The sequence below is a fragment of the Barbus barbus genome (assembly GCF_936440315.1).
Source record: "Barbus barbus genome assembly, chromosome: 36".
In the NCBI taxonomy this organism is placed as follows: domain Eukaryota; kingdom Metazoa; phylum Chordata; class Actinopteri; order Cypriniformes; family Cyprinidae; genus Barbus; species Barbus barbus.
In genome coordinates, this window is record NC_136714.1 from 4,790,234 (window position 1) to 4,804,870 (window position 14,637).

Sequence of the window (14,637 nt, forward strand, 5' to 3'; positions counted from 1 at the left end):
GTGTGTGTGTGCATGGGTTTTGCTTGTAACATTGTGTATGTACACTCAAGGTGTAGGATGCCAAGTGTTGGCTTTCTTGTAAAAAGAAATCACTATTTTGGAACAAAAAGAAAAGCAACAAACAGGAAGACCATTAAAACAAAAAACATTTTTTTCCTGACTGTTTTCAAATACAGAGACACAGACTGTTAAAAGTATTGTTTTTTTTATCATATATAATATTATAATAATAATATAAAATGTAGTTTTTAGTTTCACAGTATTAATTGTATAATAAAGTTTGTATATTGATAAACGAAATCTATAAATTGAACAGATATTGAAGCCATTTCAACAAACAGGACATGGATGTTACTGTTGTTTAATACTTGATCACAAATAATAAGCTAAAAAAAATTCAACAACATTTTTAATTGTGTAATTATTATAAATAGCTTTTTTCATTACCTTACGTTAACTGAGACTAATATTTGTTATAATTTAGAAATTCATAACTATTAAAGTGAGCTGCCAAAACTAAAGGATTATTTTTAATGATGAAAAACTGATAATGATGAAAAGCATATGATATATACTTTGACCTATTCATTTTAACAAAATATTGATGCTAAAATACTCCAATGCAGTTAAAATAGTGTTTGTTTAATTGAAATGTATCTCAGCACTTCTCTCTAAGAGGGAGGCATCCTGCAAAGTTGCAATGTTTTCACGACAGTCAATCGTTCATGGTCATGTTGGCAATAATCTGTCCAAACAGCTCCATTCCAAAGAGGTCGAGAGTTATCGATCCCGGCCACGGTCATAATTAATCTCCATGAACGTTTTTAATTGACGTGGATCTGCTCTTATGGATTATAGGCTAGAGAAAAGAGACGCACACCTGGCTCTGATGTCAAGCTTGTATGACTCTCCATATTCGTCCGCTCCTTTAATCCTTACCTTCTTGTTAGCCTTAATCAGATTCAGTGTTTTTAATGGAACGTATGCAAATGATTCTGTTTTTATCTTATTTCCACTGATCAAATAGTCCACCGCAGTGATTGTGTTTCAAACACTCACCTCAGTCCCACCCCTAAAAACATCGCTAATCATAAATGAAGTACTTTGACTACTTTACATAAAGCCAGTTAGGGAGGAGAGGAGCTAATCAAGAGTAGATCAAACGACTCGTCTTTAATTGAAGTGCAAAAACGGACCCTCTTTTTTTTTGTTTGTAGGGCCAATTCAGGCAGCAGCTCTCAGGGCTCTGTCAGGAGGCCTGCTTCTTTTCCCACAACTCCCAGAAGTCCACAAAGCTACGGAAAACAGATGAAGTGCAGTGGTCGCGGTGGGAAATGTAGTCTGCTGCTCGACGGCTCGGGCGGCTTGACGGTACGTGACTAATTAGGTCAGTTCCTTTGGCAGCGGCAGGTGAGAGGTGCTCGCTCGCGTTTGCATCGTGTTGAACAACTCCGGGACGGTGGAGCTTCAGAGCAGTCTGTTTTTATGGATTGCTGGGGTGATGGGAGGTTTAGGCTGCGATGCGAGGCCCATGTGTATATTTACGAAAATGCTCCGCTTCAAAGAAGTACTACAACATCCATGACGTGATGATATAAAGACAGTCATAAAGAAGCAGTGTTCGTACCATTCGTACCGATCCTGAAAAAAAAGATCATTATTTCCACAAAAATATTAAGCAGCACAATGGTTTTTAACATTGATAATAATAAGTGTTTCCTGGCATAATGATGCTGAAAATTCAGCTTTTAATCATAGGGAAAAAAATGAATAAATACACACACACACACACTGCCCTCCAAAAGTTTGGAAACACCCCTGACAAAGTGTGGTTTTGGATGATATCATCATAAATCCTTATAATATTTTGGTGCAAATGCATTAAAGTAACTTGACATTATCATTGAAGACAAGCAATAAAACATAATAATGGCAATATATACATGTCAAAGTCAGACATGACCCTTTGCCAGCTGTGATACCTGGTTACTGGTTTAAACTTGGCCCAGGTTTTTAAAAGATTTTTGGGTCAGCACACCTTAATACTGTAGCTTCAACTATTGATTGCCAATTCAACGTCAATGTTTGAAAAAACTGACAGCTCGGATGCCCAGATTATGCAGAGCTGTAATAGCTGCTAATGGTGGATATTTTGATGAATCGAAAAAAAAAAAACATTCTATGTATACACTGTTTATGTAATAAAATATGTTTTCGTAGTTTGTGTTGTCCCTTATCAGTTCAAAATTATCACAAAATTAAAAAGGATTCATGCCAATATTGTCCAAAACTCCACTTTTCTAGGCGTTTCCAAACTTGTATATATATATATATATATATATATATATAAGTTTATATATATATATATATATATAAAATATATATTCAAATTGAAAACCCTTATTTTGAATTGTAATAATATTTCCCATAACTTACTGTTTTAACTGTTTTTGATCAAATAAACTGACAAAAAGTAAAAAAACAAAACAAAAACCATTTGAGCTGTAGTGTGTTTGTATAGCAATAATAATAATAAACATTGTGCTATAATCGTCACATTTGGAACTGACTCAAGTGGTTATTATAATTTCAAAATGGCCAAATACCAGTTAACTTGGGGAAAACATCTCTGAAAATAACTGAAGCAAAACAAGCAAATGTTTCCATCTTAATTTTATTACTCAAAGAAAAAAAAAACCTACCAAGATGTCCATAGGGGTGTTTTATTCGTTGTGGCATGTGCAAGGCTGTGATAAGTGTCTTTTGCCATTTTTAAAACAAGATTCAACATCACTGATAGCTGCCAATTTGTGATTGCATTACCTATGGAGTCGCTAGAAATGTTTAAAAATAGATTTGAAGAGGCAGCGTTTTATTTTCAATCGATACGTGTCATTTTTCATCGTTGTATTTACAAGCATGCTCGCTCTGGATGTGCATAAGGGTACTTCTCGTCTCTTTTTCATCACTAAAAATGTATCCACGTAATAACAACGTCAGGATAGCAAACGCTAAAGCATTTTTACAAGTCTTTATAAACAGGTAAAAACAAATGGGGGAGTACTGTAATACTGCGTTTATAGCAACATCAAATGAACACTTCTTTTTTTTGTACTTTTTAAGTTAAGGAGCAATAGAGAAAACATTGTAGCGGGGCAAAATAAGACAGCAAAGATGTACAAAGAACATTTGTTTCAAGATCACTTGAGCATCTGTTTGAAATGCTGATTAAAATACAATGGAAAACAACAAACCAGATAATAAAATAAACACCAGAATAATAAACATAGGGCAGGGAAACGACAACATGAGGAAAATATTTCTACACTTTCTAAAAAAAATACAACAAATTAGAAAAAACGAAAATGTTGATATAGAATCCCTTTCTTAAAAGGCAAAACAACATATGTAGACAATGTTTATCAAAGAAGCACATGTGTCTTATTTGGAGTCTGTCCACATAATATTTCTCTCTTTTGTCCCTTTCATGGACAAAGTTCTCCACAGACTCGTCAAGACTGTTGTGCTGTTCAGAATCACTGGTGCACAGAATCATGGGGGATCAGCAGATAACACTCAACAATAATAATAATATTAATAAACTGAAGATAGGTTTAGATTAGGGTGATGCTGTGTGCTTCACATAAAGAAGGGTAATTCATCAGGTAATGAGATTTTAATCCAGAAACAAAACACAAAAAAACACTTCTTTTAATCTCAAAAAAGATGTAGAAGTAGTCAAAACAAGAGAGAAAGACATTTTTTACAAGTCGGTGCATGTGATGTTGAAAGGTCGCCAACAAGCAGTGCTCCAGACACACACACACGCATCTCATGAGGATCGCAAACGCACATGTACACGTACATACACACTCAAGTCCTGTACACGGGTTCAGGTGCCTGGTCTTTAGCACCCGCACCCCTTTTCCTCCGGGAAAAAGCCCCACAAAGCCCTCTCCACGTGGCCCCGTCCGTCTGTGGGCTGAGCTGAGCTGTCTGTCGTGGGACTAAAGATGCCAGAGGCTTCAGTACATGATGGGAGGTTTGGAGTAGGGTCTGTTTTCTGTAATGAAGAAGATAAAACGCACGAGAGTCAGTTAATTTTATATAGAACTTTAATCATGTAATCCATAAAAAATTAACTGTAATCTGAGCCTTTTTAAAACGTAATATAATAAAGTACTGCATTTTTGGAATCTGATTACATAATTCAGAACACACACACACACACGTTCATTTGTATTAATTTTATACATATAAAATCATTTATTAATATAAAATATTCATCAGATTTTAGAGCTTTAACTATCCATTATATAATATGAAAACAAGGCATAATAGAATTTTGAGAACATTCCATTTTAGCACAACAGTGTTCAAATTAATATTCCACCACCCCCAAGAGAATCACAAGACTTCGTAATTCAAGAATCATAATTAAAAAAAGGAACAAAGACATTAATGTCTTCCAACATCAAAACTTAGCAAGTTTAGAGAATGAGTCATGTTTGCGGTGGCCATAAAGCACTAGATCAGGGAGAAACAGCTGGTGGTTGAGGGGCAGGAGTGCTGCAGATGCATGTTAATCGGAGAGCTCGCAGCACACTGTCACACAGGAAGCAGTTCATTAGGACTCGAGTGCTTTTACATGTTCAACATGCTCGTTTCTGCAAGCACCAACAGATGAGCTAATATGTATGCAGCATGTAAACAAAACGGCACTCAAGGTACATGGACGGAGAGAGGGAAAGAGAGGGAGAGCAGGACATTAAACTGAGCGTGTTTATGTCCCTGCACATAATCTATTGGTCAACCCAAATCTGTTCTGGGAAATCACATACACGTTGATTGGTGTGGTGGCCACAAATTGGGCATTCTTGACTCTCTTCAACAATTTTTATATAATTTGTTTAATTTGTATACATTTACTGGTGTAAAAATGATTTAATTTGAATTTTTTTATTAATGTTAAAAATGATCAAATTATAATAATTACTATATTTAATTGCCAAAATTGTCTTACATTTTGTTAGTGCATGATCTTACCTCAATTAGGAAAAAAAGGAACATTCTTTGAACAGGGACACAGTAGAAATGATCATTTTCTATAACTTGATGGTAATTTCACACAAATTGTTGCATTTACTGCGATTGTCAGTGACATTGAAAACATCTACTTATCCAACTTACGAAAAATTTGAAAAATAGCTTCATTAAATCCAAATCAGCAATTTTATTCAAAACTAGGTATGCTATACTGAGTGACAGCTTAATTTTCATTGCTAAAACATGCACTTACATTTGTAAACCTATTCTGCGGTCTTTTTAAAATAATTAAATTAACTTTTTATTATCTTTTTGTTTTTGTTTTACTATAAATAATAGAATCACAAATTAGTTTAAAAACGATATTCAGACATGTTCCAAATTTTGCCAAGATTGGTTGCAACCATAAAACAGCTAATATAACATTATTTTAACTGCAAGAGGTTTTCAGCAAATGACACATAAAAAAAAAAACTGTTCTTAACCTCCAGAAACGTTTGACTCAATTTCAGGCCTTATTTTTGTACTCTCTATTTGTGCAAGTGATTTTCTGATAAACTGTCTGTGAACCAAAATGCATTCTCATTCAACCCTTTCTTGTTTATAAACACAAATAGAGCATGAATATTAAATGAGCCATATAACATATTACATGTGACATTCATACTATACATGAACCATTTGAAATTTATGAATGCCGCATTGAGGCCTGCTGGTGCTGAAAGGAGGGAGAGACACTAGAAGAGATAAATAGAAGGCGGGTATTTCACTTGCTCTGAAATATGAGTTACGAGTAATATCCTGAAGTGCAATTAATTGAGTCCTATGGCTGACAGCAGACTAAATCTGCCATGATGAAGCTGCACCCAAGAGACACCGGAGCAAATAGTTCATACACTTAATACAGAGACCTGAAAGAGCAGGACACTGTTTTGTTAAGCAGGAGATGGGCCAAAACACCAGTATTCATTTCTTTTTTGTGAATATCAGTGTTTTCACCGTCACATGCTCCTAGCTAAAAAATAAAATAAAATCCAAAAGAATGAGCAAAATCCAGATTTTTTTATTTAATAACCTCATATTAATTGTATATATTTTTTTATTATTCTCATCACACACAGGGCAAGTTTAAAATTCAATTGGCAACATTTTGCTCATTCTTTTAGATTTTATAACCTTATATTAATTGTAAAAATATTTTTACATAACATAAATCTGGTCACACACAGGGCAATTTTAAATTTAAGTTTGCAACAATTATTTGATGCATTTTTCATTATTCATTCAATTAAAGATAAAATATAAAATTACATTTTCTCCAATGTGCTATAAAATAAAAAGTAAATTCACAGAATTTATGCAAATTAATTAATAAATAAATGCACATTATAAATAAAAAATAGATATTGTGTATGTAAGGACACTATCAATAAAATTAAATTTGATGTTGGCAATTTTCATTTTTGTACTCAAATTTTTTCATCAACTTTGATCAATTTGTAGCTCTAACAGAAAGCATTCAAGTTATATTCAAATGCAACCATTTTTACATCACATTCTCATCCTAACATTGGTATTTCAGTAAATAACTGTTGCCAGTGATGAAGTCAACCCTATGAATCTTTGGCTCTTTTGCCCCACATGTAGGATACTGTAAATAGATGGATGGGGAGGTGACAGTGGTCCTCCTCTGGGACCTTCTCCACAACACAAAGCTCCCCTCCATATAACCCCGGACTCATTTATTCTCTAAAGGCAAAAACCACTTCCTCATCCTTGATTATTCATCCTCGTTATATCACAGCATGATACCAATTAATAGGGTGAAAACTTCTAGATATGGATGGTGTGCTGAAGTTACGGAATTCCATATGGAATCTGCACACTTTCAGCGTTGATTGTTGGAACGTGTGTGGAATTCTCCGGAACGACGCCCATTGAGTGTGACTACAACATTTTGAGTTCGGTTTGCTCCATCTTAATTACATTTTACATTCACCTCGCCTCCCTTCTTCACTCCCTCTCTCTCTCACCACTCCACACTTCTCTTAATCGGCTTGTAAAATGATGTCACCTTCTTTTGTGTTCAGCACTTTTCTGTTAGCGCCACTTGTCTTGATTAATCAGAAAAGGCACAGGTCATCGTAATAGCCCAACACGGGTGGAACCTGAGAAAGCGCAAAAAGCTTTTAGCCCGACGAGTGGGATCTCGGCAAGGACAATCAAACCTAATGAAATCAGCTGTCACTGCTAAGCTTGCAAAACTGTGAAGTCCGACTTGGGAGAGAAGCACGGGCTAATTAGATTTTCGTTGGCTGTAATGGATAAATGTGGTGAGGCGCGGGAGCTCCAAGAGGGGTGGAGCGGACAACAGACTTCATACACAAACTCCCCAGGTGGGGCGGCTGCCAGACTTTGTAAGCTGATTGCACAGACACCTTTCCTCTTTCAGCTTGATGGAACTTCTAGATAAAGAAGTGTAGAGATAAAGTGATGATCTGTGCATCCGAGAGAGTGCAGAATCATTATGTTTTCCCTTCCTGGACAAAACCAGGCATTCCTTAACCAGCGAATTAGATACGCTTTTCCTTTAGTCTGTTACAATTTAGATGTTGTTTACACTGAAAATGGACAAATAAAGAGTTGACTAGATGACTCCATTTTTATTTATTTTCGGAAATCATGTTGTTTTATTGTGCATTTCAAGTAAAATCAATCAAACTGCAGTTGGGTTGTTTTGATTAAGTAATAATAACTCAAACAAATACAGGTAAATTACAAAATTAAAGTTAACTAAAAGTATGTTGTTGTTTTTTTTAGAGCGCTTTTTAATAGAGCGCGCTGATTCGCTAAAATGGACTTATCGGCTTCTGTTCACAAACAACAAGGGTGCTTGTTGGCTTCTGCAATAAACGTGATCTCACAATGCCTTGAAAGTGGACATTATTGCCTTTTTTGACAAAACGTGTTTAGGGTTCAGATCTCGCTATTTGTGGAGAATAATGCACAGCACTGGAGTTTATCGGTTTTTGCAAATTAACTCTTTAAAAATTGTATTGTTCAATATTTCTCTTCATATTACAGTGTTAATAATTTTGTGGCCTCCATGAATGAAAGTGAACCTTAAAACATGAATGAAATAGTTTAAAGCTCATTCAGTAGGAGTCATTACTTCCTATAAGCCAATTATATCAAATAACGTACTATTAACTGTACAGACCTAAACTGAATTATCAACTGTAACTGTATTGAACCCTTTAGTGAGGTATTAGAGTGTTATGCAAAGCTGTTTTTCCATTGTAAGTGAACAGTCAAAGTACTGTGTCATAGCGATTACAGTCCCATTGCAGAGAGACTCATTTGCACCTTGTATTATCCTCTGCATTATAGGAGAAAGATTTGATCTTCACGTTTCCTGGTTCTGCTCATTGCTCTAAAGGTCTGGGGCATTGTGAGGAGCTCTAACACTAATCCCTGCTGTTATGCTCACATTAGTGACGCCTCAACTCAAGTCACAGACTACATTCCACAGGCCCCCAGAGTGCCACTAAAATGATCGCAAATGAAACAAAAACATTTTTCAGTTTTTCAGAATTATCTGGGAACTGTTATTTGTCATTTAAAGATACATCAAATTTCATTGTAATAAATAGTATTCGTTAAAAAAAAATCACAATCATTGTTAAGCATAGTGAGGTCTGACTGTCTTGAGCCCCTAAACGATGAAAAAATAAATATTTCAATATGTTGTGTTCTCTAGCAAATGTTTTGTGTTCCCTTGAGAAACAAACGTGAGGCTTCTTGGGGAACTCAAAAATTTGTGAGTGAACACAAAGCATGGAAAAATAATTTTTCCTCCCATCTTTATTTCCATTACCATGTCTCTTTAGGGCCTCCATAATGTTGAATCCATTGCAAGGGAAACTTTGGGAGTAATATGGATAACATGTTAGAACCATCAACACAATTCTTCCTCTCCAAAATGCCAGAAATATTCTTACAAAAAGTGACCTTTATATGACAAAGATCAGGATTACTAGTGACACTGCTTCTGATCAACCACCTTTATCAAGCGATTCTATAATTTGTGATAGCTAAAAAAGCTACTGGGCCCTAAAAGTTTTTATTTTTAGGAGCCAATGGCTCCCTAGTCATTTTTTTAGGCCTGAATGAAATCCAGAATTATTTCAAGATAAGAGCTTCTTAACTATTGGGTCGCAACCCAAAATTGGTTTCATGGTCTCGGGACTGTTTAGATTTATTTCTGAATGGTCCTTTTTTTACAATAAGCAAATGTGATTGTATATGATCATTACTTAATGGTTGAAAACCAACTGAAAAGCACAATTTTTGTCTCGCACGATGTCTCACAAGATTTGACAACAGCATGCTCTATTCTGTCTCCAGATGTCGGCCTACAAAATAACAATTGATATATTTCTCAGTCGGGTCTAAGGCTGCGTGTCTTTGATCTGCAGGTTTTGCAGATCTGACCTCGAGTTGAAATTTACAGACTTTGAAACATGAGATGTGCCACAGATTTAGGGTGAAGTTGTGTCTGATTCAACCCGAGAAAACTACAATCACCCGCCAATGACCCCTTTACACTGAGAATGAACCCTGGTGCCGCCCCAAAGAAGAAAAAAAACTGGCGATATATACTCTGCAAACGCTTCAGCAGTGCTCTGTTACAGCGCCGCTGTCAAAGCCAGAAGAAAAATAGACGTCTCTTTATTTGCAGACTGTGAAATTGGCTATATAGGGGAAAAAAACATTTCACTCATTTTCAGCGGAACACTTTGCAGCCCATTTCCACTGCATCTTCTGTAAACATATGTATTTATTCACCTTCCCCCAGCCCCACATTTCAATAAGATGTACGGCAGCGGGTCTTTAATTCGCCGTCAGACGTGTTGATAATAGGTCCCATTTATCAAACACAACTTTTGGCCAGATTTGGGAGGGCTAGCTTGGAGGGAAGGGGGAAAGACAGATGGAACAGGGATAAGAATGAAACTGTATGAGTGTGTGCAGAAGAGCTGTAAAGCGCAAATAGATCTTGGGGAACGGAAGCGTGAAAGGCACATGAAAACATCAGTTTGTAATCTCACTCCTGAAAGAGTTGGACATCTTCAAAGGGACCCAATGAGATGTAAGGCAAGTTCAGGGATTTACTCTGGTAGTTTTGCTGGGGTTCGGCCCCAGGAGAGATGGGGCCTCTGGACCATATGTACAGCACATGGCTGGTTGCATCTTCTCAACTGCAGCCATTTTTACCTTTCATTCAAATACTGACTGTTTACGATATGATGTCAGGTCTTTATTTCGAGTTTTGTAGTTTGTGGTAGTTACACATGTAGTTTACATACAGTAAATTGTTACCTTGTACAGCTGAGTTCTCCTGCTGGTTGCCATTATGTTCAGACTTCACTTCTGGTATCACTGCCTCTAAAATCAAGTATGTCACACAATTAGTCCTCTCGGGGCTTTATCAGTAAAACATGCCATTGGTACCTCTCTCTAAAATAAATATATTTACAAATAACATTTTTAATAATAAATATTGTCACATTTTACAACCTGAACTACATCGACCTCACTGAGGGTTTTCTGGGATCCTCTCAAGAGAAATAAAAAAAAGAGGTGGCGAAAGTTTAATTAAAAATACACATTCAAAACTATGGGGTCAGTAAGTGTTTTTAAAGAAATAATTATTTTATTCAGCATTTAAACTTTTGCATTAAACTCTTGTGAAACTCTTTACTAGTTCAAATAAATGCTGTTATTTTGAACGTCCTATTCATTAAAGCATCCTAAAAAATAAACACATTAAGTGCATATTAAAAACAAAAATATTAAGTGCCACAATTGTTTTCAACATTGATGATAATCAGACATGTTTTGAGCAATATCTTGAGATAAGGATCATGTGATACTGAAGACTGGAGTGATGATGCTGAAAATTCATCTTTGCATCACAGGAATAAATTACATTTTAAAACTAGTTCAAATGGAAAGCAGTTATTTTAAATTTTAATAAACTTTGTACAATATTACTGTTTTTATGGTATATTTAATCACATAAATGCAGCCTTGGTTAGTATTAGAGACTTCTTTAAAAAATAAAAAATTAAAAAAAACTTACTGACCCAAACTTTTGAAGAGTAGTGATTATTATTACACATTAAAAGGGATTTTTATTTAAATGTATTTATTAAATTCATGTTGTCTGCCTAGCTCACTTGAGTTGAACTGCACTTGGAAAATCTCCATAACAAAGGCTGTGTTGCACAGATAAAGAAAAGAGGAAGTAGCTTTATCTGAGGAGAGATGTGACATAACAGCAGACCTTCACAATATGGATCTTTTTCTAGCATTCCCCTCAGATGAAAGGCAAAAACAAAGTGCATTTCTCATAATGAATTTGCCTCTAATCAGCCTTGGCCTAATAATTGCTCCAGCACTCATGAAAATACTTGCAGATGTCTTGCAAATGTACCTGTTTTTTTTCCCCATTCAAATTCTGCTTCTGTTAAGATATTCACAATTAAACAAGTGTAATCAAAACAACAGCAAGCGATAAGGAAAATGGTTTGGCCTTGATAAGTGTGCGTATTTAGAGCATTTATGATAAACATCAGACTCCATTTCCTCAGCTGAGATTATGATGCTAATGCATTGCTAATAGTTATGACCTAGACGGAAATACCAATATTAGCACTGACTAAAAAAATATGAGAATGAACAGAAGGTTGAACGAAATATTAATGGACAAACTGAGGGAAGTTCTGAACAAGCAGATCTTTAAAGATACTGTGAGAGAGTATCACAGGATAGACTGTAAAGAGAAACTGTGTATGTCAGTGCACGTACATGTCCAAAAAAGGCACGATGTGACGAGTTTCCAATGTTACGTCAATGAAAGTAAAAATGCACCACAACGCAACACAATCTTAAACATAAAATGTTATATTTGGCTGCAAAAGTGTAAAATCCATTGCCCACATTTTCAGTATTCTTGATGTATTTTCCAATTCATTACTCCACACATATTATCCTCAATACTCAATATTCATTGATTTGAGCCAGAAACTGGTATAAGAAAATATGAAAAAGTGAATGCCGGAAAACCATCTTTCCTGTTGGATAAATTCTCATCCCATAAAGCATTGTGAACTGATTCGAATCACAAACAACTGCACAATATTAAACCACTGAATGTAAGTCATTAATTAAATACACAGTACATTTGACGTTTACTTCAAAATATGCATATATGTGACCCTGGACCACAAAACCAGTCTTAAGTGTCAGTTTTTCGAAATTGAGATGTATACATCATCTGAAAGCTGAATAAATAAGCTTTCCATTGATGTATGGTTTGTTAGGATCTGACAATATTAGGCTGAGATACAACTATTTGAAAATCTGGAATGAGGGTGCAAAAAATTTTAATATTGAGAAAATCGCCTTTAAAGTTGTCCAAATGAAGTTCTTAGCAATGCATATTACTAATCAAAAATTAAGTTTTGATATATTTATGGTAGGACATTTACTAAATATCTTCATGGAACATGATCTTTACTTAATACCCTAATGATTTTTGGCATAAAAGAAAAATCGATACAATGTATTTTTGGCTATTGCTACAAATATACCCCAGCGATTTAAGACGGGTTTTGTGCTCCAGGGTCACATATATGTGTAAGTGTAGGGAAATTGACTCGATTGACATTTGCAATGCTTCATGGGAGTGGACGTTACTGCTAAGTATGGTGCTCATTTCCAGCGACTTCTCTGATTGGAGCTCTCTTCAAGGTTATGTGTAGTATGGATTTCACCTGGAGTTCTACAATTAAACAAGTGGTTTTGGCTTCTATGGAAGCAAACATAAGCTGCTTTTCCACCATTGGGCCAAACGTTTCTCGTTCCTTAAGCGTTCTGTTCTGTGCCGATCCAGGTCAGTCGCATTGAGTATGGTTTCGTTTTATAATGGAGCTTGTAATACAAATGCATCAATTGTTGCTTTGGTAATGCAAGTGTTTACATACAGTATGAGACACGAAGAGCGACCGTGTTATGGAAGATGATCAGATATTTCTATTTACTAATTCTGTTGCTTGGCCAGCTACAGAGAGAAACTAGTAGCCAGACAACAGACAATTGACCAATCCTGAGTGGCAATGTCCCTACACTCTTTATGTTAGCAAACCGAGCTGAGAATTTCAGGCCGAGAACCGTTCCTAACTGTGCCGAGCTCAAATGGAAACGCTACTAGCGATCTCATAATTATATGGAGCAGAATTGGACCAATGAGATTTAATTGTGGGCTTGTCGTTTATTGCTTATTGCATCACATCTGCTTGGTTGGCTTGTCCCAATACCACACTTGCGTTCTTGGCCACTTGTAGGTGCATAAGACTCTTCCTGGTCTCACAAATGCCAAAGCCCAGTGCCTTTAACACACACTAAAATTTCTAACTTTGCATCAAAGTGGTATTTTTAGCTCTGTGTATCCCATCATTCATCATATCAAGAACTCATGTGTTTTAAAAACACTAAAATGAAAGGCACATTTTACTGGTGCAGAGATGTGTATTTTGTCAAATGTTAGCAACTGCTTTTTATCTTTTATTTAGAAGCACCACATTTGCTTTATTGTGCAAAGAATTGAAAATCAAGATGTGTAAGTAAACTTTAGTAGGACTTAATTTTAGAACACTATGATATAAGTTCTGCACACTTGCAGTCTTCTAAACCACTTGAACCCTTGGGCCAAATAAAGGAAATGTGTCATGTAAGTAGACAAGTGGTCAAATAAAAAGTGTGGGTATCGGGACAGGCCCAGTGTTGTGTGTGTCAGAGCAGAGCCCCACCGTTGAGACTCATACGGAGACTCTCAGGAGATGAGGCCTGTTTGAGCGCATGTTCCACCTGCTCTCTCCTCTTGGACTCAAACTCCAGAGCCTCCTGCAGTTTCCTCTTCGCCTTCTTTTCCTTCTTCAGACGCTTCTGAATAGTGGCTGAGGGTGAGAAGAAAGAAGTTTGAACAAACATTCGTACGTAAAACACTTCTCTCGTTCAGCATGGTGTCTGAAAACACAAGGAGACGCCAGCGTAGACTCACGTTCACACATTAGAGACTTGAAAGTGCTCATTAGCACTAGCAAAACAAAAACATATGGTGTGCTACGTGCAACAGCTTTCAAAAAGGATATGTAAAATTGCTAGGTTTTTAGATGCTTGGATTAATAAACTTTACAGAAATGTGGCCAAGTTAGTGGTGTATGCTAGGGCATCGCTACTACTCTTACTCGTATTCAGGGTTCAGAGACTGTAAGAATGTGCATTTATGGGCCAACACAACAGCTGTACACACCTAACGCCAACACATCGTGTTCACACAACACAATCCTCTGAATATGTGCAAACATAATCAACTCTGTGTATATGTAGATTCACACCAATTAACGGCCTTTTGAAACACTCGGAGTCTGGCAGAAGACCTTAAAACAAACTTGCGGCGTGTTCACTCACTTGCGGTGTTAAATGTATGTCCCTTCCTCCTCACACCTCTAATTACTTGCCTTT

The 14,637-nt window shown here is 36.1% G+C and overlaps 1 protein-coding gene across 3 annotated transcripts in view; it reads right to left on the bottom strand.

The window, feature by feature from the left end:
* Positions 1–2,657: 2,657 nt before the first annotated feature.
* Positions 2,658–14,637, bottom strand: part of dacha (dachshund a) — a 159,449-nt gene continuing 147,469 nt past the window's right edge. For 2 of the 3 annotated variants that reach the window (XM_079394986.1, XM_079394985.1), the window contains 3 exons: positions 13,923–14,069; positions 10,429–10,494; positions 2,658–4,063 (listed from right to left, as the gene is read on the bottom strand). In XM_079394986.1, the coding sequence (XP_079251112.1) occupies positions 4,026–4,063; positions 10,429–10,494; positions 13,923–14,069 (251 nt within the window). In that variant the 3' untranslated portion in view covers positions 2,658–4,025. The remainder of the gene's footprint in view (positions 4,064–10,428; positions 10,495–13,922; positions 14,070–14,637) is intronic. The other variant, XM_079394987.1, reaches the window with a different exon arrangement.